Source organism: Arachis ipaensis, chromosome B10, assembly GCF_059453495.1.
Source record: "Arachis ipaensis isolate K30076 ecotype BB chromosome B10, ASM5945349v1, whole genome shotgun sequence".
Classification (NCBI taxonomy): domain Eukaryota; kingdom Viridiplantae; phylum Streptophyta; class Magnoliopsida; order Fabales; family Fabaceae; genus Arachis; species Arachis ipaensis.
The window spans coordinates 6,573,981-6,599,057 of NC_142435.1; the positions used below are offsets into that span (position 1 = coordinate 6,573,981).

Sequence of the window (25,077 nt, forward strand, 5' to 3'; positions counted from 1 at the left end):
AGTGAATACCAAAGAAAGGTTGTTTAGGCTAGGAATTCTTAGCGAGGATGATCACATGTGTGTATTGTGCAAGAAAGATGTTGAACACATCTATCACTTGTTTTTTGGTTGCGAATTTACCTGGCAGGTGTGGGGTGCTTGGCTATCTGACCTTGGGCGGCAATAGGCTATCCCGGGTTCGTTGAAAGAACACTTTGAGAGTTGGACAGGAGTTGTCAACAGGAAAGAGGAGTGGAACAAGTGGTTCATATGTTTTTTTGCAGTTATTTGGAATGTCTGGCTAGAGAGGAATGGGCGGATTTTTAATAACAAGGATTCTAGAATAGAAGAGGTGTTCCACAGATCTTTGATCAGTTACAGGGATTGGTGTAACTTTGACCCCTTTTGTTGTTGATGGCAATGCCGGAGATGACACAAGGGATTGTTTGTAGGCGCTAATTTTTTTACTTTTGTACCTTGGTTTGAGACTGTTAGAGACCTTGTTGCTCCACTTATCGTGTTGAGCTCTTTTGTTCAAAAAAAAAAAATAACATAGACATACTTTTCATATATGGTACAAGTGAATAGATAGACGCGCACTCTATATTATTAGAGGTGTTCATAGATCGGAACGTATTCGCAGATCCGCAGTAAATATTCGCATTCGATTTAAAAATTGTGGATACGATCCGATCCGCACATTGATCGGATCGCGGATATCTGTTCTACATCCGCATATTCGATCCGCGGATCCGCAGATCCGCACAATAATAATTAAAAATAAATAAATATATATATATCTGGTATTATATTTACTTGTTTGTATGTTTTAGTTAGTAATTATTATTCATATATTGTATTATTTTATTTTTGTTATTTAGGAAAAGTTTGATTAAAAATATTTTAGGAATAAATAAGTTTAGAAATGTGAAAGAAATATTTTTATTGAATTTTTTACATAGAAATATGATTAAAAAGAGAAGATTCAATTATGCGGATATATCCGATATCCGATATTCGATCCGCACATTTGCGGATCGTATCGGATCGGATTCGACACTAAAAAACGCGGATATCATATCTAATTTGATCTGATGAAAATTGTGCGAATTGGATCAAATTTTCGGTCATATCCGATACGTACCCTGAATATTATTACTTCTTTTATTTGACACTGGTGGTGCACTACAGTGCTATAGCGCTATTATTGAGTCGTTTTTGGATAAGAAACTAAAGGTCCTAGCTACACAAACAAGAAAACACTTAAATTATTTGATTACAAAAACAACCACCTAACATACTAGATTTGTTTGACGACAGCAACATTATTGGCATTTGGCAATAGACTTGACATATTGATGCAGGTTGGAAAGGCTTGGATTGGTGCGGTAATGGTACATTAGAGGGACCATTCTAGCAGCATTCAAGCAGAATTTGGTATATGAAGATGAAAATTGGTGATCTGTGCTCAACACTACTTGTCTATTGAGACGTTTCCATTCCATTGAAATCAGCTCCTCAACATGCTTTTGTGCGTCTTCAGCTGAAACCTCTTGATGTTCTCTCATGTAGCACTCAATGTATGACCCATCAAACCCCGTTTCATTTTTGTTCTACATTCATCATTGAAATGTATGCATGTGTTACAATGCAAAGAGAATATAAAATACAATATGATGAGGACTAGATATTATTATAGATAGAGTTAATTTGATTTTACCTTGTATCCTTCTAAATCATCACTAAGTCGAAGGATTTTGGCCACGGAGTATATAATGTTTGGAAAGTCGTCAAAAATTGCTAGAGATTTGTGTGTTATATTTTGATGGAAAAGGAAAAATGCATGGACAAGCACCACGTGCACTCCTGTGCTTACAACTGCATGCTTCAGGTATTCCTCTGTCTTTGGCAGTTCACCAGAATTCAACCAATGTCTCTCTTCCAAGAACGCATTCGATAGTCGTATCCACTATTATTAATACATAATATCAAAAAGTTGGAAATATTTTATTTTATTCTTAGTTTAATCAATTATATAAATTTTATCTCTTTTTATTAGTAATTAATGATAATTGGTCTCAAAAAACACATCATGAAATAAATAACTCTTTATTACCGAATTTTTAACAGTATCTATGGGATTCACTCCTTGCTTTTTGTAGACTTTTTCAGCGAAATCGTTGGTAATTTCATAAAGAGCACGCAGACAAATTTTCATGAATTCTGGAAGCTGCTCTGTTCCCACCAATTCCCATCTGAATTATAAGAGATCAATTTGTTATCGTTTGTAATTAAGCATTAACATGGGCTTTCAATTTTTTAATTTGTGTGTTCACGTGTGATATGGTAGTTCAACAAATTAAAAACCAAATTTTCTTTAAAGAACGATTTCGTTGTAATATGAAAGAAAAAATAAGTTAATCTCGCACGATTTAAATGATCGTTTCTTAAAAATAAACTGATTTTTTAGTTGAAATGCCAAATAACATGTAGTTTATATTTTCACGTGGAGACAATTCTAGTTACTTTCACTTAATTTTTTCTTTTTTATAAAAAAACGCAAACAACCATATCAATAAGCAATAACTTGTTTTCCCCAAATATGGGAACCAGTTGTTAGAATAATAATTACTTCCTTACTACTCTACAATAACACTGCAACCATCCTCCACAGAATCTAAATTAATTGTAGAAAATGAATATGATGATGATGATGATGTGTACCTCTTGACCGCATCAGTAAATAGAATAAGCTGATCCAACGTGCCATAAACATCGAAAATGTCATCAATTAGGTATACTAGCGAGATGCATTTCGTGAGCTCAATCCTTTGCTCTGAAAAGCTCGGATCTGTGAAGCACGCCATGGGCCACATGTACCATTTTAGAGCTTCATACCCTCCAAATGTCGGCTCCTTCGACATAGCTTCCCCTTTCCACCATCTATCAAGGGAACATATTTGTAAGTGGCCACTTAGATCTTACAGCGGTTATTATTACGAAAAATGTTAGAGAGTCATCAAAACTTATTGTTTAAAAGTGTAATATAAAGTCTGTTGTTGGATTACTAAATTAAATATACTAGACTAAAAAGATTGAGTTGATGGATAAATGATTTACTCGTAGAACTCACTTTGAAACTTGAAGGGCTTCATGCTGGTTCATGAGCCTAACTATGGAGGAATTGATTTCTGCAAGTTCCATAAAACACACAGATTCCTTGTCGGGCTTGAAATTCCTAAGCAAGATGGTTTTGTCCATGAATCTAGGCAAGTTGTGATGAAGTGGTTGCTGGAGAGAGATTGCAACATATTGAGCTTCATGATGATGATGATGCCTTGACAGCCATGAATGAAGAAGCTCGCGGCAGAGGCGCCCCGAATCCTCAAGAGAAGTATCTTCTTCTCCAATGCTTAGCTGCGCTGCTTCATGTAACGCTATGAGACTCTTCACATCTTCACCATATGCTTCTCTCAACTGCACTTTGTTCTTCTTCAACCTCTCAAATATATCTGCACAACGTTGATATTATAAGCTCTCTCTATGAATACATATGTTGTTTGGCTTATTTTTAAAATAAAATTATATATCTAAATTTTTTTATAAATTAAATTTAATTAAGTTAAATAATAAAATTTAAAATAATATATTAATCATAATTAATTTTTATTATGTTAAACTAATTTAATTAAATTTATTTTAAAAAAATTTGAATATATAATATTATTTTTATTTTTAATGTGTATTTTATATTATATAACAACCTGCATTAAGGGAATAACCTCCTTGTCTGAGTAAACGGAAGGAGAGTGCAACATTGTCAAGTTGATGGCTTTGGAAAAAATCAATGGGATCTGTGCTCACTATGAAATGTTGCTTCTCAAGTGCAGCTTCAATGTCCTCTTGAAAGTGGTGTTCAATGCCAAGCCTTTGGATTAAGTCAACCATGTACAAACTCTCCATTGGATCCTCGTTAATAAGTTTCTTCATTACATGCTTAGCCTCCTTCAGGATCACAGTTTGTTTTGCGTACAAAATATCCTGAAAATGGAAAACAGTTTAAGGAATTTTGAAGAATAATATTGATGGAAAAACATGTTGAGTTGGATTAAGTTGTTGAGAGCTCTTACCATGATGCAGTTTGTGCTTTGAGTAAAATACAAGTGTATGTATGTTAGCTTGGTGTATGTTACAAATTAGAATTGAAGCTTGGCAGTTATTATTTATTAAGTTGAATAATGATGGCTTACAATGAGAATAATAAAGACAATGATTCAAGATATTATTGTAGCTAGAGCTACTTGCATTGCAATTTGCTGGGTGAATTTGGGAATGTGTATTCATATGAGGGTCCCTATATTTATGGGAAGCAAAGTCTGCTGATTTTTCCAACAATCTTGAGAGGTGTGTGTGAACTGATCAATGAGTGTATTTTAAACATGCATGCTTTTATCATGGATATGTCATAGTATGAATATATAATTTATGAATAGTTTTTGCAGGACTTAATACTCAATTTGGTCCCTGAATTTATATGCGAGTCTCAATTTAGTCCCTGAGATTTAGTCCCCAAAGTTTATAAACGTGCCTCATATTAGTCCCTGAAACGATTTTTAGTATAAAAACGTTAATGGAACATTGTTATAGACTAGTTAAAACTTGTAAAATAATGCAGTTTTAGTTTTGGCATTTAAATAGCTCAAAAATGGCATCGTATCACTTATTTTGTTAGGTAAAATGTTAATAAACACTATTTACAATGTTGTTTTTGAGTTATTTGAGTGCCAAAACTAAAACGACATCATTTTACAAAGTTTAGTGTGGCATCCGGTTGTTCACAATAGTGTTCCGTTAACGTTAGTTTGTACGTTGAAAATTGTTTAAAGGACTAACATGAGTTATGTTCATAAAATTTGGAGACTAAATAAAGGCAATTAAAATTTTAAGGACTAAATTGAGGCTTGTATGCAAGTTCAGGTACTAAATTGAATATTATCTCGTTTTTGTAGAGATATAATCATTTATGATAATTCTTCTTATTAGTTTAAGTTTTTAAAAAAAGCACTATCAGGGTTTTATGTTTAAAATGTTTAAAATTTGATTTTTGGTAAATTCTAAAAAAAATAGTATAAGACAAAAAAAATTACTTATGCAAAATTTAAATACCTGTCCGGACGAGTTCTAACATATTGGAAGTAATTGTCAGGGAGATACAAGAGCTTTCGTACATTTAACGGAGTACAATTGATCTTCTTCTTTCTCTCTATTATTGGTTGTGGTTTTTCTTCTTAATTGTTAATTGGTACATACAGTCTTTGGAGTAATATTAGTTATAGGTCGTTTTATTTAATTGATTAAGGGTTTATGACTGTTCTTAATAATCTGAATAATGACGAATTACCACTAACATGAGAATTTCTGCACTATATAATATATTGGGTTTTACTAATTGACCATTAAAAATTTAAAATGCATACTATAGTTACCATATTAATTTTTTGAAAAGTCTAGGGAGGGCAGCAACTTTGTTAAATTCTATGGTCAGCATATAGCCAGCAAAGAAAAGTGAGTCATTGGATAAAATCTCACACTAATCTCACACCATTAAAACTATCATTAAGACGTCTTTTTTTTAAGATGATTTTTAATAATTAAAATTCAGTACATATAATCAATTAAACTGTATTATTTTTGTCAAAATTAAATCAGATAAATTGATTTAACCGAAAAATCGGTAAACTAAACTTTGAATCGACTAAATTAATATTTTTTTTAATAGAAAATGACTACAATAATCCTCTTTTAAAAAATGACTAAAATATTTCTATTATATATATATATATATTTTAAAAATTCTAAATCCTAATTCTATGATGACACAGGAATAAAAAAAGGGTTAAGATTTACGATTTTTAAAATAATAATATTAATAATAATAATAATAATAATAATATTTTAGTTATTTTTTATAATAAGGATATTATAGTCATTTTTTATAAAAAAATATTAATTTAAACTTGTTTAAGATGTAGTTCACTGATTTTTAACCAAATTAATTTGTCTAATCTAATTTTGATAAAAATAACATAATTTAATCAATTATATATATTAAATTTTAATTACTAAAAACATCCTTAAAAAAAAGCATTTTAAACGTCTTTATTTGAGTGACTTCTTAATTTTTTTAATTCTAAAAACACAAACAAATTAGACATGTCTTTGTTTTAGAATTTTGCCTAACCAGCGAATTTTAAAGATTAATACCCATCCAAATCTCATTCAACAATTTTTTCTTTCAAAATATCAAATGAAAGATTTCCTATATAGCGCATCTAATAAAGTCCACCACAAATTTTTCCTTAAAAATTTTGGCCTCCAACAATTCTGTTCAAGCATATCGAAACAAATTGTTGTTAGCTAGGGAGTTTTAAGGTCAGTGAGTTGACGCACACCTGAGCATATAGAGACATATTTTTGTTAGGTGAGGTCCAATTTGTGTGGCTGGAACGTGATGTCTGATGCGTGTATGCAGGGAAGGGTTGATATTGATACAATCGACGGACCTAGGTTTAGAAAGAGGGGACACTTACGACCCCACTAAATTTAAGAAAAAAAAAAAAAGTAATAATTCTATATAAATCAATATATTTATTAATTATATTTTTATTCTACAAAAATTTATAAAATTTTATTTTAAAATTTATGTTAAAAATAATTTTTTTTATTAAATTTAACGTGTAACAATATTTATTTTGTTAAATTTAATTTAATATTAAAATAAAAAATAATTAAATAAATTAATTCAATAAAAAAATTAATAAATAATGATAATATAATTCTTTTAAATCTAATAAACTAATTAATTATCAAACTAAATCTCAATTCTTTAAATATAAATAAAATTACCAGTATTTTTGTTGTCTTCAAAAATTATTAAGATTAAAAAAATAGTATTTATTTATTAATTAATATTTTTTAAATTATATAATATTTTTTAATTTTATATCTTAATTAATAATCTTGCTTGTAATAACTATTTTGGATTAAAAAGTATTTTACGTCATAAATATTATAGCAAATAAAATTTTTTAATTAAATGTGAGGTAATTAATATTTGAAAATTATAATGAGTAGTAGAACAATTATTTATAAGTATAAAAGTTAATTTTGATATATTAAAATATGTATATTTTTTAGGACAATTTACCTATATAAAATAAATAGAAAAAAAGTTTATTTAAATACAATAATTGAAAATTGGTTACTTGTTTGTCCTGTTATTATTTTATATTTTATGTAATCCGTGGAACCTTTTTCATGTTTTAGAAATAACACATAAACCATGATACACTTCAACGGTTTACAAATAAAACATTATAAACATAAACCGTGGTACTCCTTCAATAGTTTATGAAGAGAACATTGTAGGCATAAACTGTAGTACCCCTTCTACGGTTTATGAGTAGCTATATATATACATAATTCGCAAAACCAAGTGACGGATTACATTGTTGGGGTGTTTAGAGTTTTTGGTAGTGAGCAGCTGAGAGAGAATCCGGGGGCATCTCAGTCTGGCATGGTGGAGCCATAGAAGACCAAGATTGCATGTATAGATTGAACGATGTTGCGCACGTGACTGGAAACATCGACCAAGAGGTTAATTTTAAATATGTTAAAATTTCTCATTAGTAAGGATTTAATTTTTTTGTTAATTTATGTGTTAGAATGTTATGTGTGTCTTGTGTAATTCGTAAGTAATTTATGTAATATTTTATACGTTAAATTGTGATTAGTATCGAATTATTTCTTTTCACTAATCAACTGTATTTATATAAAATTTGATATGTATGGAATTGATTTTTCTCCTATAGAACCAAATTTTGTTGAAAATTGATTTTTCGCGAATTAATTTTTTGTTAGAGAGCCATGTTTTTTAAAATTTGGTATGTATCGAATTATTTTTGTCGATAAAGAACCAACTTTTTTTGAAATTTGATTGTTTGCAAATTAATATTTTCGCTAGTGAACTATATTTTTTTTGTAATTTAATATGTGTGAAATTAATTTTTTTGTTAAAGAGTCATTTTTTTTAATTTGATTTTTTTGCAAATTAATTTTTTCGTTAGTAACCATTTTTTTTATAATTTGATAAGTGTCGAATTAATTTTTTCATTAATGAACCGCAATTTTTTAAAGTTTCATGTGTCTAATTAATTTTTTTGCTAATGAACCCTATATTTTTAAAATTTTACGAGTGTCGAAATAATGTTGTCTTCCACATGTTGCAGTCGACTAGGTGTATTTTCTGTGTTAGGAGACAACAGAATATGCCTCTGCATGATAAGATTATACCGTATTTAAAAACTACGGGTTTGTATCACTTGGTTAGGTTGAACAGTCACTGGTTCTAGGTTGATGAGGCTCTACTTAGTGCATTCATTGAGAGGTGGCGTCCTGAAACGCACACCTTCCACATGCCATTTGGAGAATTAATGCACTATCACTTTGCAGGATGTGGCATATCAATCAGCTGAGTTTGCCAATTGATGGAGAGGCCGTTAGTGGGTGCCTCACTGACTTTGAGCATCTGATGGACAACGGAAGACCAGCATGGGAATGGTTTTAGGAATTGTTCGACGAGCTACCGCCATCGAATAAAGTCAAGCAGATGACGGTTCACTTCACATGGTTCCATGAAAGGTTTCGGATTCTCCCAACAAATGCAAGTGAAGAGACAGTGCGTATATACGCGCATGCTTACGTTATGATGTTGTTGTCGTCTCAGCTGTTTGGGACAAGAACGCGAACTGGGTTCACCTTCGATAGTTGCCATTTCTAGTATCAATGGACGACTTGGAAAAACATAGTTGGGACTCGGCTGCACTGGCCTACTGGTTATATAGATGTATGTGTCGGAGTACAAATAGAAACGTTGTTAACTTGGCCGAACCACTACAGCTACTGTAGTCTTAGATTTTCTGGAGGTTTTCCACTTTAAAACCTAGTGATTTTGACATGTTTAAATTTCCGCTGGCCTCTAAGTATGAATTAATGTTTTGTGTGGTATACATGTGTATTTTGATGTTGTGCCGTTTTTTATGCAATGCTCACAACGAATATTGTAGATGGACAACATATCTACAGACATCCAATGCCAAGGAACAAAGAGTGGTGTCAGTATGTCTTTCTTTGGATAGATTGCGTGATTGAGATGTGTAAACTGCTTTTTTCATAAACCGTGGTAGGGGTACTACGATTTATTTGTTACTTCTAAAACGTGAAAGGGGTTCCACAGATTATATAAAGTACTAATAGGACAAGCAAGTAAACAATTCTTAATTGTTGTATTTAGGTAAACTTTTTTTTCATTTATTTCATTGACGTAAATTGCGTATTTTTTACATAGTTATTTGATTATATTTATTCTTTTAGATAATTATTTATGTGATGAATGTAAAAGATATTTTTTAATTACAATACATAATTAAATAGATACATAAATTCTTTAATCTAAAAGTATATTAAAATTAAATTAAAAAATATATAAAAAAATTAATTATTTTACAAAAAAAGAAAAAAAATAATTGTAAATTAAATTTTTATTATTTGATTTTCATATATCGGTTTACTTTTTTTGGTATTTAAATACAATTGTAGTTTTAAATTATAAATAATAATAGTGTATTAATAAGTGCCCATTGATTTAATTTTTTAGTATTAAATGTATATAAAAATAAATAAAAAATTAATTAGAATAACAAATTATTTATAATTTAATTAAAATATTTAAATTTAAATTTAAAAAAAATATTTTTTATAAATTATATATAATAAATAATATTTTAAAAAAATATTTATTAATTTTTTTTAATTTTTATATTTTTATTATATTTTTAATATAATTAATAATATTTAATAAAATTTATTTTAAGTTATATATTTTTATTTTTATTTTTTATTTTTTGGATCCATCACCGGATATAGATACTAATATTTGGCTCGAATTGAATTGCGCTTCTTGATATTATTATTGTCCTCAATGTCACCCACAAAACAAGAATGTGAACATATGAGGAAAAGTTTGATACAATTATGTGGCTCGAGTTAATGTCCTCAAACTTCAACAATAATGGAGAGGGATAGATTTTGTTAGAATAACATAACCCTACTTGTATCATATATGGAGCTTGTTTGGATGTGATTTTCAAAAAAGATTTTTTTTAATAATTTTTTAAAAAGATTTTTTATAAAAATAAAAATAATTTTATATTTAGATAATTTATATAAAAAAAATTTATCTATCAATTATATTTGGATAAAATAAAATAAAAATATTTTTTTATTTATTTATATAAATTTTTTTTAAAATATATCTTTTTAAAAAAGATGTAAATTATAATTTCTCAAAAATAATATTTTTTTATTTTTTTAGTATTTTTACTTTTACTATTAAAAATTTGTTAAACACATTAAAAAATAAAAAATATTTTTTTATTAAAAAAATCTTATTTTATCGATTTAATAGCGTCCAAACAAGCACATAAAAAAAATATTTTTAAAAAAGAAAAAGGTTGTATTTTATTACAACTATCTGTTAATTATTGCGTCGTTCTTAATAAATGCCTCTAATTAATTATACCAAAACTATCTATTATTTCATTAACCATGTTACATGTATAAAAATAAAATATATATTAAAATAATATAAAATATAAAATATAAAACTCAAAAAATTAGTAAATAATTAGTAAATAAATTAATTATTTTATAGCAAATTAGAAAATAGAATTTTATAGTTTAAGAAATAAAGAAAATTAAAATAAGAATTTTGACACTAATTTTAAAAAATTTGGTCCAAAATTAAACCGAACGAATCAAACCGAACAAACCGGGCCTGTATTAGGCCCAAGGCCCATGTATATAAAGCCACACTTCAGCCATTTTCCCCCACAATGAAGAGGATCACGCTGAAGGGGGAGAGAGTTTGAAGAACCCCAAAATCTAACCCTTCCAGAATTTCAATCTAAAGTAACTTTCAATCTGGAGCTCCGATTGTCGTACCATTTGCAGCCACGCGACCGGAGCGTTGAGCTCTATAAAGCCCAATGGTCAATTTGATAAGAAATTCACGTTTTTTTTTCAATTTTTTCTTTCCCAATATCGAAAGCCAATGTGAAATTATATTGAATTTTGCATGATTTCGGTGTTTAGTTTCGAGTTAACCTGCGAGCATTGTCGGATTTAGCTTGTTTGAGCTGTGGGTCAGGTAAGAACCCTCCAACCTTTTGTGAGATATTGATTTAGTGAACTCTATATTGATTATAGTGATAATTGTGATGTTAGATTGAAATTGGTTATCGGTTGGAGTTAATTTGAGAAATTGGAAGCTAGAGAATTAGCTTTAGAGGCTGGGTATCGTTGGTGAGGGGGCTGGAGTTGTGGAGCTTGTGGTTCGAAAATGCTTGAGGTGTTCCGGGTTATCGAGAAATCGGCCAAGGTATGGTTTTGGTTTCTCGTATATAATATATAATGTGCCGCGAAAATTTAGACTAGTTGACCCATAGGATAAGTTGAATTGATTATTAGTTGTTAAATTAAATTATTGATTTGGGGTGAAGTAAGCTTAGAAAATAATGAGTTAAGAATGGAAAGTGCGAAGATGTGACTGAATTAGAATTTAGGGGTAAATGTTGAGACTGGCAATGACTGGTATGGCCGGAATGGTCGAGATGGCAAGATTTGGGGTGTGAACCCGCTTGCGTGTTAACTTGAAAATGTGTTCGGATGACAAGTTGAGGACGGAAGTTCCCTCTCTTGTCGTGATGGGATGTGGGAAAGTTGGAAAGGCACTCTCCTTCGTATTGTTTCCCCTACATTCTTCTCTGGTTGCAAGGTAGAAAGGCACACTTATTCTTCGATGTAGAAAGGCACTCTCCTTCGTTTATCTTCCAGGAGAAGGTGGAAAGGCATGTTCCTTCGATGTGAAAAGGCACTCTCTGATCTCCTTCGTTTATGATCCTCCTAGAGATGCATAACCTAGAGACCAATGTCTGGGTTAGCTACCAGATGTGTCGGGTTCTGGCGATATAACCGATGTGTGAGCTTACGGCTAATAGGACAGGCATGCATCATGTTGCATTTGTTTGTTTCGTTTGGGTGTGCATAATTATTTTGGTTTGCCTATCTGATAAATTCTGTTTAACTGATAACTGTGATACTTGCTGTAACTGTTCTTTAAATATGTTTGCCTTGTATTTGCTTGTGTTTGTGATTGTCTTTCTGTTTTGAGTACCTTGGTGGTGGACAGGTGATAATGTTGATTTGATTTGAAATGGGCCAGAGGTCGGGTTGAGTTTAATTGGGCCAGAGGCTGAACTAGTTTGATTTGGGCCATAGGCCATGACTGGTTGGGTCAGTGGTAAGGGTTAAAGTTAAATGAGACAGGAAGTAAACTGCAGGGATAGAGATTTATCATTATTTGGGTACCTTAAAGAGTTTTACCAAATTTATCATTCAGTTTATTCCTTTAGGTTACCAAATCTGAGTGTCGGCATTCTAGGATTGCCTTTAGCTTTTTCGGGACCTTATTTATTATATATGTGGGCACCTTAACCATAGTGAGAACCCCCAGTTCTCACCCCAAACAATATTGTTATTTTTCAGATGCAGGTTGAGAAGCACCACTCTGTATTCTGGAGACTCGGATGAAGCGAAGAACTCTTAGGACTTAGGGATGTATTTTGTTTATATTTATATATGTATATAGATTCTCCACCCTTGTATTTTGTATTTTGTCCCTCCTAGAGGTTGACTTGGAGAAACAGGTGTTTTGTCATATATTTGGGGTTACTCTTTTGGGTTATATATATGTATATGTATATATTTACTTTGGCCGATTCTAGCTTCGCGAGCCGAATCAGAAGCCTCGCTATATGTATCTTTGGAATTCCTCTCTCACATTTATATCTTACGCGAGTGATGCGATATTCTGTTTAACGCTTTGCTTAACTTTTCTTCACATGCTTATAGTTAAAATTCTTTTCAACTATATATATATATATATATATATATATATATATATATATATATATATATATATATATATACTTTTAGAGGTTGTAATGCCTTGCCACCTCAACTTTATGACTTAAGCATAAGACTCTGTGTGGTAGGGTGTTACATAAAATATATTATATATAAATATATAGTAATTGATTTTAGTAGTTAATTTTAATGTATAAATAGCATTTTTAATAATAAAAATATTTGATAACAAAAAAAATTAATCAAAAATAGCTAAAATTTATCTTTTTTAATATTCATTAATTGTTGTTAGAATTAATAAAAACTAAATAAGATAATTTTAGACTATTTTTTTTTGTTTTGTTTTTCTAGTATTTTCGTTTTTGATAATTTGATTATTTCATATAGAGTAAAGTGATAATTAGATTCTCGAGAATTTCAATCTCAAACTAATGAGCCCTTAAAGATAAAATATCAATTAAATCATTTATAATAGCGAATGATGGACATGTACGTCCTTCCGTCAATGGATAGTGTCAAATAAAACAGAATTGGCCACATATTTTATTATTTTCAGTAGTGTGTGTCCTGTTGCTGACACATGAATATGAAAATGATGTAATTTTAGTATGGTTCTAAAAACCGGATCGGACCGACCGATCGAACCGGTTCAACCAGGAATCGGCAATGCAAGAGGTCCGGTCCTCCTCCTATAATCGCTCGAAAGAAAACCGGTGGAAAACCATCAAACTGGCCAAGAACCGGCCAGTTGGGTCAGACTGGTAACCGGCCGGTTCCCTAAAACGACGCCGTTTTTTAATTTGTTTAAAAAACAAAAAAAGAAAACCCGATCCACTCGTGAACCCCCCTTCCCCCATTCATTCATCTCACTCCATCGTCGCCGAACCCTAGCCCTCTGAAGCAAAGGAACCTCGAACCCTAGCCCTCCATCGTCGCCGCCGTTCTGAGGTCGTCAGTGCCGCCGTTGTCCCCAGGTCCTCAGCACTGCTGCTTCTTCTTCTTCCCCGTGTCGGAACCCAGTAACTCGGCAGGTCCTCTTTGTCTTCGCTGGCTTCTCGAACCCAGGTGAGTGCTCTTCGTCTTCATCTTCTATGAACTTCTTCTTCAATTTCTGTTCCATATTTCTTCAATTTTTCTTGGGTCTTGGCTTGAAGTTTGGTTCTTCAATTCTTCTTCTTCGGTCTTCGGTCTTCGGTCTTCGTTCTTCGGTCTTCTTTGTATGTATGGTTCTGATTGCTGTAAAAATTTGTATGTATGGATTGGTTGCTAATGCTGGAAACTTACTCTGTTATGTCATTTGTATCAACCAGAGTCCAGAACACCTAATATTGCTGTTTTAGTGTTTTGCTGTTTTGTAAATGTTACTCTGTTTTAGTCTAGAACACCTAATATGCTGGAAACTTAGTCTGTTATGTAACTGTTACTCTGTTTTAGTGTTTTGTTGTTTTGTTAATGCTGAAAACTTACTCTATTTTGCAATATTGTTGAATGCTGTAGGCAGAATTTAGACATAGTCTTGTTAATTTCATATCTATTTTTAATTGTGTTGTGGCTCCTGCTTAGGTTAAGAACATGGTTAATCATTGTGTTGTGGCTCCTATTTTTAATTGTTGATGGCTCCTAACTTGTTATTTTTCATTGTGTTGTGGCTGTTTTTAATTTCATATTTGTTTTATTAATTTCAGTTATGGATAATAGTATTAATCAAGAAGCAATGGCTGATAACAATGCTTCTGTGAATAATAACTTGTCTGTCGATCTTCCTATTTCGAATGATGCTGCTAATCCTAATCCCCGTAGTGCTAACGATAGTCAGTCACAAGGTTCTTCTAACCTACGGGGAAAACAGATTTAGCTTGGAAATATGTTGCTCTACAAATAGTGAATGGAAAACCACAATATCAATGTTTATTTTGTCTACAAGTTTTCAATGGAGGTGGAATTCACAGGATGAAGAAACGATTTTTCCGGTTGAACCACCGGTTGGACTGGTTAGACTAGTAAACCAATAATTAAAGCGGTTTGATGACCGATTCGGTTTTCAGAACCTTGAGTTTTAGACAATGAAGCATTTATTATTATTTAACTTTCCATATAACCTTAGCTTTATCAATTGGTTTCTATTTATCACGAATCCTACTAAAACAGGTAAAGTTTTGCTCTAAAAGTTGTTATCTACATGACAATCTTTCATAAATAGACACATCATAGTAGTTAACAGTACATATAATAAATATCATCAGTAAATTTTACGTGATAAATTAATAGAAAAACATAATATATCTATTGTCTATTATTATAAAAAACTAAATTAATACTTTTTTCTTTCAGAAACTAATTAATCTGGTATCAAAATATTCATGTGCCTAATTTCTTTCATATATAATACTCCTGGCCCCGTATATAAAGAAAAAAAAAAGTATATATGTATTATTCCTTTTACGTAATTCTTATATTTCTTATTACATAATCAAGTAGCCATAATAACATAATGATAACAAATAGTAAAATTTTTGTAATCAATAAGGTCTCTCTCCAATGTAATTGCCAGGAGGATCATAGTTGCAAGTAATGAAACTGCCACCATTATTGTCACAAATGACTTTGGCACAACCAACACGCAATGTGTTGCCCCAAATCACTTGAGTGTAGTGGCCACACATTTGATTATCAGCACATATGTTTAACAAGTAATTAAAGTATGGTTTCTCATCTACCCACATTTTCACAGCATCAACGCCAGAAAGATCATTGCTGCTGCTCCATGCAAGGTTCTCTCCATAGGGACCATGTGAATGGATTAGCTGGCAATCTTGTTTACGTTGATTGGCATAATTTTGTGCATATTTTTCAAGGGTTTCGTCCCAAACCAAATTCGGTTCACCCAACTCTGATCTTGCTATGTTGTGTGCATCAAGATAGTCGTTTGGTGAATCATGACCATAGACATAATCATTCGTAATGCATAATAAGCCGAATAAGATACAAATAAGAGAAAATGAAATCTTGCATGTTTTCATATTCTTGTTTTCTTTTTGTAGTGTAATGTAGGAAGGTGTTTGATGGAAACTATTCGAGTTATAGAAAGGTATTTATAATAAGAATTAATTTTAATATGTGGAAGAGTAATTAACAAACACCGTTTTAAAAGATTATCTATAATAATAAAAATGGAAGAATTTGTTACTGCTTTCAGCATTTTGTTACTTTGTAGTCTGTACATTCCATAAATATATATGCATAAGGTTGAGTTATTTGAAACTACAACTCAGCAAATCATATCTTTGAAACTAAAAAAGATTCTATCTGGATGACAAGACATATCCTTAGTTGTATGAAATTCCAAATCTATCCAGCATAGAATAGATTAATATATAAGAAGATTTTTAAGTATACCGTCATACCGGTGTATCAGTAATTTTTAACCGTTGATCTTAATTATATATATTATATATATTTTTTATAATTAAGATCAACAATTAAAAATAACTGAAACACCGGTATGACGGGACACTTAAAAATTTTTGTAATATATAATAGCATAACTAACATGCATCTTGTAATACTGCATTTTTTGCAAGTTTAGAGTAGCTAAAAATACAGAGATTTGATGACTCGTGGAGGAGTTAATGTGATGGGACTTTGACCCATCAAAACTCAAACGATAAATAATAATTTTTGTAAACAATGTGAATAATATATTTTAAAATTGATCCAATAAAATAAAAAAATACTCTATTTTTAAATTATCTCTTAAACCTTAATATTAGAATAACTATCTGTACACTTAGTGAATTATAAACATTTAGTCATTGTTAACTGTGCATGAATAAATCGAATCAAAAGAAATAGCTATCCAATTAAAAATAATAAATATAATTATCTTCATATATATTAAATTGAACATCTAATATATCTATTGTTTATATTGTTTAGTATTTTCATTGTCTACCTATACTTTTCCAAATTCAAAACATATATATAACTTTTGTGTGTGTGGTGTTAATTAAAATACATACCTATATATACCTTTTATTATGAGTATGTTACAGTGATTATTATAATGTTTTAAAATGTGTTATTAAAATAAAAATAATATTTTTTATTATTAAATAACATTTTATAAAAAATATTATTTAAAAAAATAATATTAAAATATTAAAAAATATGATTTTAATTTTAACCATACTTATGTAGTTAAAATTATAGATAAACCTCCTTAAATAATGTTGAAAAATGCTTTTGTGCGAGACATTCTTCATTCAGATGTCTCCATGAGTTTGAAAATGGTGTGTGTTAAATGCTTTGTCGCTTCTTCACCTAAACATCCGTTAATCACTCTTTTATGATCGATCGATGATCATCATCATGTAGCGTCTGGTGATTGGGGAGCAAACAAGCCCTATAGGTTGGATTGTTATGATAATGGTACGATACATCATACAGAGGTCCCATGCATTATTCCAGAAATGAACTTGACGCATTGTGGATCCATTCAATTCACGCCTTCATTGGATTCTTCCAAGTATTAACTAATTAACTTCTCAAGGATATAGTATACTTTATTTATGGGCTTGTCCTTCTATTTTATATTTCCTATTATGCTATTATTTTTTTATTTATTAATAAAAAATATAAATAATTATATCTTTATATTTTTTTGTGTAAGAATTTATGTTATTATGGTATAATGTTATATTTTAAAAAAAAATTAAATTAATAAAAAATATAAAAATAATTATATTTTAAAGTAAGAAATTCAAAAATAAAAAACACAAAAAAAAAAAAACGATGGCCTTAGCTCATGTTACACACTTACACCCACATGCAATGGGTCCACTCTACTTCGCATCATATAATCTATGTGCTCAGAGAATCTCATACTTTTATGCAAGTTGCTATGGTAAATGGTTTATTTACAGGGAGATTTTAGGGAATAGATTGTAAAAAATATCTATAAACTAAATTATATGATAAAAATATAAATTTATAATTTTTTTTATAGGATGAAAGAAAAATTAAAAAAGTTAGAATTTATATTTTGAATAATAATAAAATAATAAAAAATAATTATAAAAAAATTTATATTCTCTCTATATAATTTTAATTTGTATAGTAGAATGTTCTATCTATAAATATAGATTTGTGGCATTATTTTTGTACTAAGATTTGGCACTATGAAATTTGTGTAATTCTTAAATGAAATAAGTGTTAGAATATTTGTTAGAATATTATAATTAGAGTAACAAATAATAGGATATCAGAGATAATCAAGAAAAATCAATTATATTTATTTAGGATACTTTTTGTATTTAGTTTTCTAGAATTCTATATTAAGAGAGTGATTGTAAACAAAGAATAAAGAAGAAAATACATTAAAAACCTTTCCCTGCTTCCCTCTCTGTTACCTTTGCTTGTGTCTAACCTTTCCTAATCCTCGATACTATCTTAAGATGGTATCAGAGCGATGTTAGATCCTGGGAACCCAGAAACCAACATCATTGTTCCAATACCCTAAACACAAAAAAAAAAAAACCCAAAAAAAAAAATGTCATATTCAGGGGATGAAATTAGCAACAACATGAACCAAAACCAAAACCAGAGTAACTCCTCAATCATTACTGATGAGCTAACTTTGCAAATTGTAAATATGCTTCGTAATGGCCTACAAATTCAGCAAACACAAGCCAATCCTGACAATTTGTCAATTAGTTTTAAATTAAATGGAGACAATTATCCATTGTGGGCAACACTTATGAAGAAAGTTGTCGGTAGCAGAGGAAAGAAAAGCCATCTGACAGGTATTCCCCCTGCACCAGAAGAGAGAGAACCAGAATATGAAAAATGGGAACAGGCAGATCAAGCTGTCTTTACCTGGATAATTCAAAATATTGAGACGAGTTTGATGAACAATGTCTCCCAATTCCCAACCGCAAAGGCTTTATGGGAGGGATTGGCTACAACCTATGGGAGCAGCACAGACTCAGTACAAATCTACGATTTACACCGAAAAGTAAACACACAAAAACAGGGACAGGATACCCTAGAGGAATTCTGGAATAAATTACAGGCTATATGGATGGCTATTGACAGAAAACAACCGAATCCTATGAAGTGCTCGGATGATATTGCAATTTTCAACAAAATTAAACAAGAACAGAGACTATATCAATTCCTAACAGGAATAGATGAAAAATTTGAAGCCATTAGAAGAGATCTTTTGATGCAGGAGAAGACCCCTTCAGTGGAGTCTGCCTATGCTGCCGTCAGAAGAGAGGCGGCCCGACTCCATATTTTGAAGCCTACCACCAGCAGCAGAGGGGACACATTATTAGGGAAGGTCGGAATCGGCCTAATCGCAAGAAACAGACCACAGGGACAGGGATGGAATCGCTCAGAAACTGCCGGACGGCGTTCATCACAGCGAGACAAAGAAGACAAAAGCCACCTCCATTGTACTCATTGCGGAATGAAAAAACACACCAAGAAGACTTGCTTCAAAATCATGGGTTATCCCGAATGGTGGGAAGATCCCAAACAAAAAAATTGCAAAGCCGCCACCATAGTGGGCACTCCGAAGACCGCCAGCAGCAGCGGTGGTGACGCAGGAAGAGAGGAAGAAACAAAATCAGCAGTTGTTCATGGAAAAGCCGCGGCCGCTCATGGAGGTAAAAGAAGAGAGGAGGTGGCGCATAAGGGAGAAGGAAATGGAAGTTCAGAAGAGAATGGGAACCCTAATGGGTCTCCTGAGCAAAATGGCCCACTAAAAAAAGGAAGCCCAAATTCCTTCTCCCTATGACCCAGCCGAAAGCCCAAAATATTTTAAAATATCCCAATGAGAAAAATATACCAGCCCAAAAAAATCTTATCAGTGGATTTTTTATTGTGGGGCCACTGACACCATGACCCATGATCCTCATGATTTTGACAGCCTCTCCACACCTGTTAAAACTCATATTGAAACAGCTAGTGGAGAATTAATTGCGGTTCAAGGAAAAGGCTCCATTAGTTTTTCAAAAAAATTAAAATTAAAAAATTGTCTCTATGTCCCTGCACTGTCATCAAAGTTACTTTCTGTAAGCCACGTTACAAAGGAACTAAATTGTGTGGTTCTCATGTTCTCTACTTTTTGCCTTTTACAGGACATTCTTACGAAGGAGATCATTGGGCGTGGTACTGAACATGGAGGTCTTTATTACGTTAATGAGGTTGTTCACAAGGGACATGCCATGCTTGCTCACGGAACGGTTACAAGGCAACTCTGGTTATGGCACAGACGCTTGGGACATCCTTCCTTTGGGTACCTTAAGATTTTATTCCCTAGTTTATTTACTGGTAACACTGAGCCCATCAAATGTTAAACTTGCATTCAGGCAAAGAATCATAGAGTTACTTTTTTTTTCTAGCAACACTAGAGTCAATTCTGTTTTTTCATTAGTGCACTCTGATGTGTGGGGTCCAGCTCCTAATTCTCATAATAATCAATTTCAGTATTTTGTGTTATTTGTGGATGATTTTTCTCGCATGACGTGGGTATATTTTCTAAAACATAAATCTGAAGTACCCGACAAGTTCTATGCATTCTATCAAATGATTCTCACTCAGTTTGATAAAAAAAATTCAAGTACTTAGATCAGATAATGGTGGTGAATTTGTGAACAAATTGATGCAAGAGTTTTTTAGAGAAAAAGGCTTAATTCATCAAACTTCCTGTCCAAACACACCCCAACAGAATGGTGTGGCAGAACAGAAAAATCGTAAGTTACTAGAGATGACTCTGGCCATGATTTTTGATGCAAAGGTTCCGACACGTTTGTGGCCTGAAGCTGTTGCTACCTCAGCCTATCTTCTGAACAAGCTACCCTCTCAGACCCTCAATCACAAAACACCCCTACAGATCATAGCTACTCAATCTGACATCCCTCCTGTCCAAATGTTACCACCACGAGTTTTTGGGTGCTTTGTGTTCGTCCATATACCCAGAGCTAACCGAACCAAATTTGACCCATGTGCTGAGAAATGTGTCTTTGTTGGGTATGCTACGCATCAAAAGGGGTATCGATGTTATAACCCAATCACTCATCATGTACATGTAACTATGGATTGTGATTTTTTGGAATCTGAATATTTCTTTAGCAGCCAACTTGATGTTCAGGGGGAGAAAACTAGTAGTGAACCACCAAGTTGGTTGGTTAACCTGAGTTGCCAAGAAACTGCTCCAAAAGAGCAAGTAGATGGAGCCAACGAGCATGCCTCTGTTAACGAAGAAGAGACCAACACAACCAATGAGCATCCTTCTGAGAATGTCCAACAAGAGGTAAGTGACCTTCACTTTGCTGAGTCTTCTCCTGTTATGAATGAAGTCACTAACAATGACAGGTTAGAATCGGAACCAGAACCTTTCACACTTCCGCCGCGAAGAAACAGAGGGGTACCACCTGTCCGATATTCTCCAGAACATGTTCCTCGAAATTTAAAATATCCTATAAAGACAACCAGAGAAGGAGTGGTAGACATTGCAAGAGCTTTCCTTACCTCCCTTCTAGCTGAAGACATTCTCAGAACAGCTCAGGAAGCCAATAAGAAGGGTGAATGGTGAAAAGCTATGAAAACAGAGATGGAGGCTCTTGTAAAAAATGAAACTTGGGAGAGGTGCATTTTACCAGCAGGGAAGAAACCAGTCGGGTGTCGATGGGTCTTCACCATCAAACACAAAGCAGATGGCACCATTGAGCGATATAAGGCAAGGTTGGTGGCAAAAGGCTATACACAGACATATGGCATTGACTACTCAGAAACTTTCTCACCAGTTGCAAAGATTGACACCATCAAAGTACTATTTTCAATAGCAGCAAATGAAAACTGGCTACTCCATCAGTTTGATGTCAAAAATACTTTTTTACATGGGGATCTGAAAGAAGAAGTATACATGGAAGCTCCTTCAGGGTTCTCTTAAGATTTCCAAAGAAATGAAGTTTGCAGATTGAAGAAAGCACTTTATGGGCTTAAGCAGTCTCCACGTGCTTGGTTCGGAAGGTTTACAGTGGCCATGAAAAGGTACGGGTACAAACAAAGCAACTCTGACCATAGTTTATTCTTGAAAAGAAAAGGAGATATGATCACGTGCCTAATAATATATGTGGATAACATGATCATAACCGGAAGTGATTTGAAAGTAATTGCAAAACTGAGGAATAACTTGTTCAGAGAATTTGAGATGAAGGATTTAGGAGGACTAAAGTACTTCTTGGGAATAGAGGTTCTTCGCTCCAACAAAGGGATCTTTATTTCTCAGAGAAAGTACATCATGAATTTACTTGCAAAAATAGGGATGGTCGATTGTAAGCCAGCAGATACTCCTATGCAAGTTAACCACGGTTTAAAGTTTGAGGAAGGAGCTAATCTAGCAGATAAAGAGAGGTACCAATGGTTAGTTGGGAAATTGATTTATCTGTCACACACTTGACCAGACATAGCATATGCAGTGGGGGTGATAAGTCAGTTTATGCACCAACCTCAAGAGGATCATATGGAAGCTGCCATGAGAATTGTTCGGTACTTGAAGGGGACACCAGGAAATGGGATCATGTTCTAAAAGAATGGGCACTTAAACATTGAGGCTTACACTGATGTTGATTGGGCTGGTAATCCAAATGACAGAAGATCTACATCGGGCTATTTTTCTCTTGTAGGAGGTAACCTGGTGACATGGAGGAGTAAGAAGCAGAAAGTGGTTGCTCTTTCCAGTGCTGAAGCTGAATTTTGGGAAATTGCCAAAGGTATAACTGAAGTTTTATGGATCAAAAAACTGATGATCGAGATTGATTTTCCACCACAACTACTAAGTCAATTAAAGTGTGATAATAAGGCAGCAATCAGTATCTCAGAGAATCCTGTGCAACATGACAGAACTAAGCACGTTGAAGTTGATAGACACTTCATTAAGGAGAAGATTGAGGATGGCAGTGTTGAGCTTCCGTTTGTAAGGTCAGAAGACCAGTTGGCAGACATCCTCACCAAAGCCATTGTAGGCAGAGCATTTACCCGTGTCCTTAGCAAGCTAAGCATTGGTGATCCCACTGCTCACCTTGAGGGGGAGTGTTAGAATATTTGTTAGAATATTATAATTAGAGTAACAAATCACAGGATATCAAAGATAATCAAGGAAAATCAATTATATTTATTTAGAATACTTTCTGTATTTAGTTTCCTAGAATTCTATATTAAGAGAGTGATTGTAAACAAAGAATAAAGAAGAAAATACATTGAAAATCTTTCCCTGCTTCCCTCTCTGTTACCTTTGCTTGTGTCTAACCTTTTCTAATCCTCGATGCCATCTTAAGAATAAGATGACTAACATGAATTAAAAAATATTAATAATTTGTTTTGTAATTAAATTTTAATTATAGAATTAATTTTTTTTATTGGGCTACCAACCTAAACTACGTATCAGTTATAACTTTGTTATTAATATTTTTGTAACCCAATGACAACAGCTTTTTTTTTTAAATACAATTATATGTATATTTCTTTTCACTTTAATTCTAATATTTATTTTTTCTTTTTCAGGGTTTGATTCTTTTTCAAAATTTATCCCATACAAATATTGAAGTTAATTTAAAATTAATCTTCTTGTAGGATTCATTTTTATTGTTATTGTTGTAATAATTTTAGCCAATGCAAAAATAGTACTCAATAAAAGTAAAAATATTGAAGACAATAATAAAAATTAAATTAATGTTAACAAACTATAATTTTCACTACAAGAAAAAGTGTTTTTTTCTACACTAAAAATTGACGGTTATTTCTGCTGTCGATATTTATCGACGGTTTACTGTCGATATTGCTAAAAAAATAATTAAAAATAAAAGAGTAAAAGACAAATAGGTCCCTGACCTTTTTAAACGCGGACATTTTTGTTCCTCAGGATTGAAAAATACAATTAAATCCCTCACCTTTTAAAACGGTTGACAATTATACCCCTCCGTCCAGTTGCGCTGAAAACGGCAACGGAGGATGCTGACTTGGAGGGGTAGAGAATGACGTGTCCGTTTTATCTGATGATGTAGACGGGGACAAATTATTAGTGGACAAATTCGTCCTTTAAGTCCAAAACGACGCCGTAAGCATCCCCCACCTTATTTTACCTTTTGTAATCCCCATAACACCCAAAAATCTCTCCAGATATTACAGAAAACCCTACCAGAAGCCCAATAGTTTCTTTTTCCCTAAAAAAATTTCTTCCTTCAGTTGAAGGTGGTGGTGTGCTTAGTAGACGTCGTGGCTGGCAAAGGGAATAGCAAGCTTCGCCTGGCAAGAAGCAGCCATCTTCTACAGAGGTAAGAGTAATAGTCGCATGTATACCTGTGTTGTTGTTCAAATGTTTGTGACAATATAATGCATGGGGTTGGGTTTAGGGGTGATTGCATGTTTTATTTCTGGTAGAAGAATGAGAAAAAAGCTATGTGAAGTTTACTGGTTTCTAAATTTGAGGCACTTGATCTAGGGTTTAATGTCTGATTTATGTTGTTGTGGATAATACAGATGGATGATATATATGTGATACCTGTTTTTCATCACGGAGGCCATTTTGGTAGAGGACCTGGTGGAAATCTTGAGTATATTGTGGGAAAGTTGAAAATTTTCCGAAGATGTACTTGGACTTCGTGAATTTTGGGAACTTAGTGACATTGTTCAAGGGTTTGGGCTATGCATCATACAGGGCAGTTTATTGGTATGATCCAACAAGCAGTGACATTGAGTCTGGACTGTACATTCTGAGAGGGGATGCAGAAATAAATGACATGCGAGAGAACAAGCTGAGGAATTCAAGCACCGGTGAATTTTACATTTATTTCGACCACCCCGTGGATGAGCCACAAATAGTAGAAGAAGATGCTGATGCAGAAATAGGGGCAAAAGAATTTGATGATCACATTGATGTTGATAGCATCATGAGGGAGCTTCAGTCATCGCCATCCAAAGAAGATGATGGGGATGATAGTGGGAAGGACGAACTGTATAAACCTTCCCCAGCTATCTCTGAACTGTGTC

At 32.5% G+C, this 25,077-nt stretch overlaps 2 protein-coding genes across 2 annotated transcripts; both read right to left on the minus strand.

The window, feature by feature from the left end:
- Window positions 1–1,141: 1,141 nt before the first annotated feature.
- LOC107622336 (neryl diphosphate diphosphatase, chloroplastic) lies at window positions 1,142–4,319 on the minus strand. Its single transcript, XM_016324200.3, has 7 exons — window positions 4,110–4,319; window positions 3,744–4,020; window positions 3,113–3,491; window positions 2,704–2,922; window positions 2,096–2,234; window positions 1,700–1,948; window positions 1,142–1,592 (listed from the first exon to the last, which is right to left on the minus strand). The coding sequence occupies exons 1-7, from the start codon at window positions 4,110–4,112 to the stop codon at window positions 1,305–1,307; spliced, it is 1,554 nt and encodes a 517-aa protein (XP_016179686.2). The 5' UTR covers window positions 4,113–4,319; the 3' UTR covers window positions 1,142–1,304.
- Window positions 4,320–15,542: 11,223 nt separating this feature from the next.
- LOC107622100 (pathogenesis-related protein 1-like) lies at window positions 15,543–16,049 on the minus strand. The gene has a single exon (XM_016324021.3). The coding sequence runs from the start codon at window positions 16,041–16,043 to the stop codon at window positions 15,543–15,545; it is 501 nt and encodes a 166-aa protein (XP_016179507.1). The 5' UTR covers window positions 16,044–16,049.
- Between the last annotated feature and the right edge of the window lie 9,028 nt (window positions 16,050–25,077).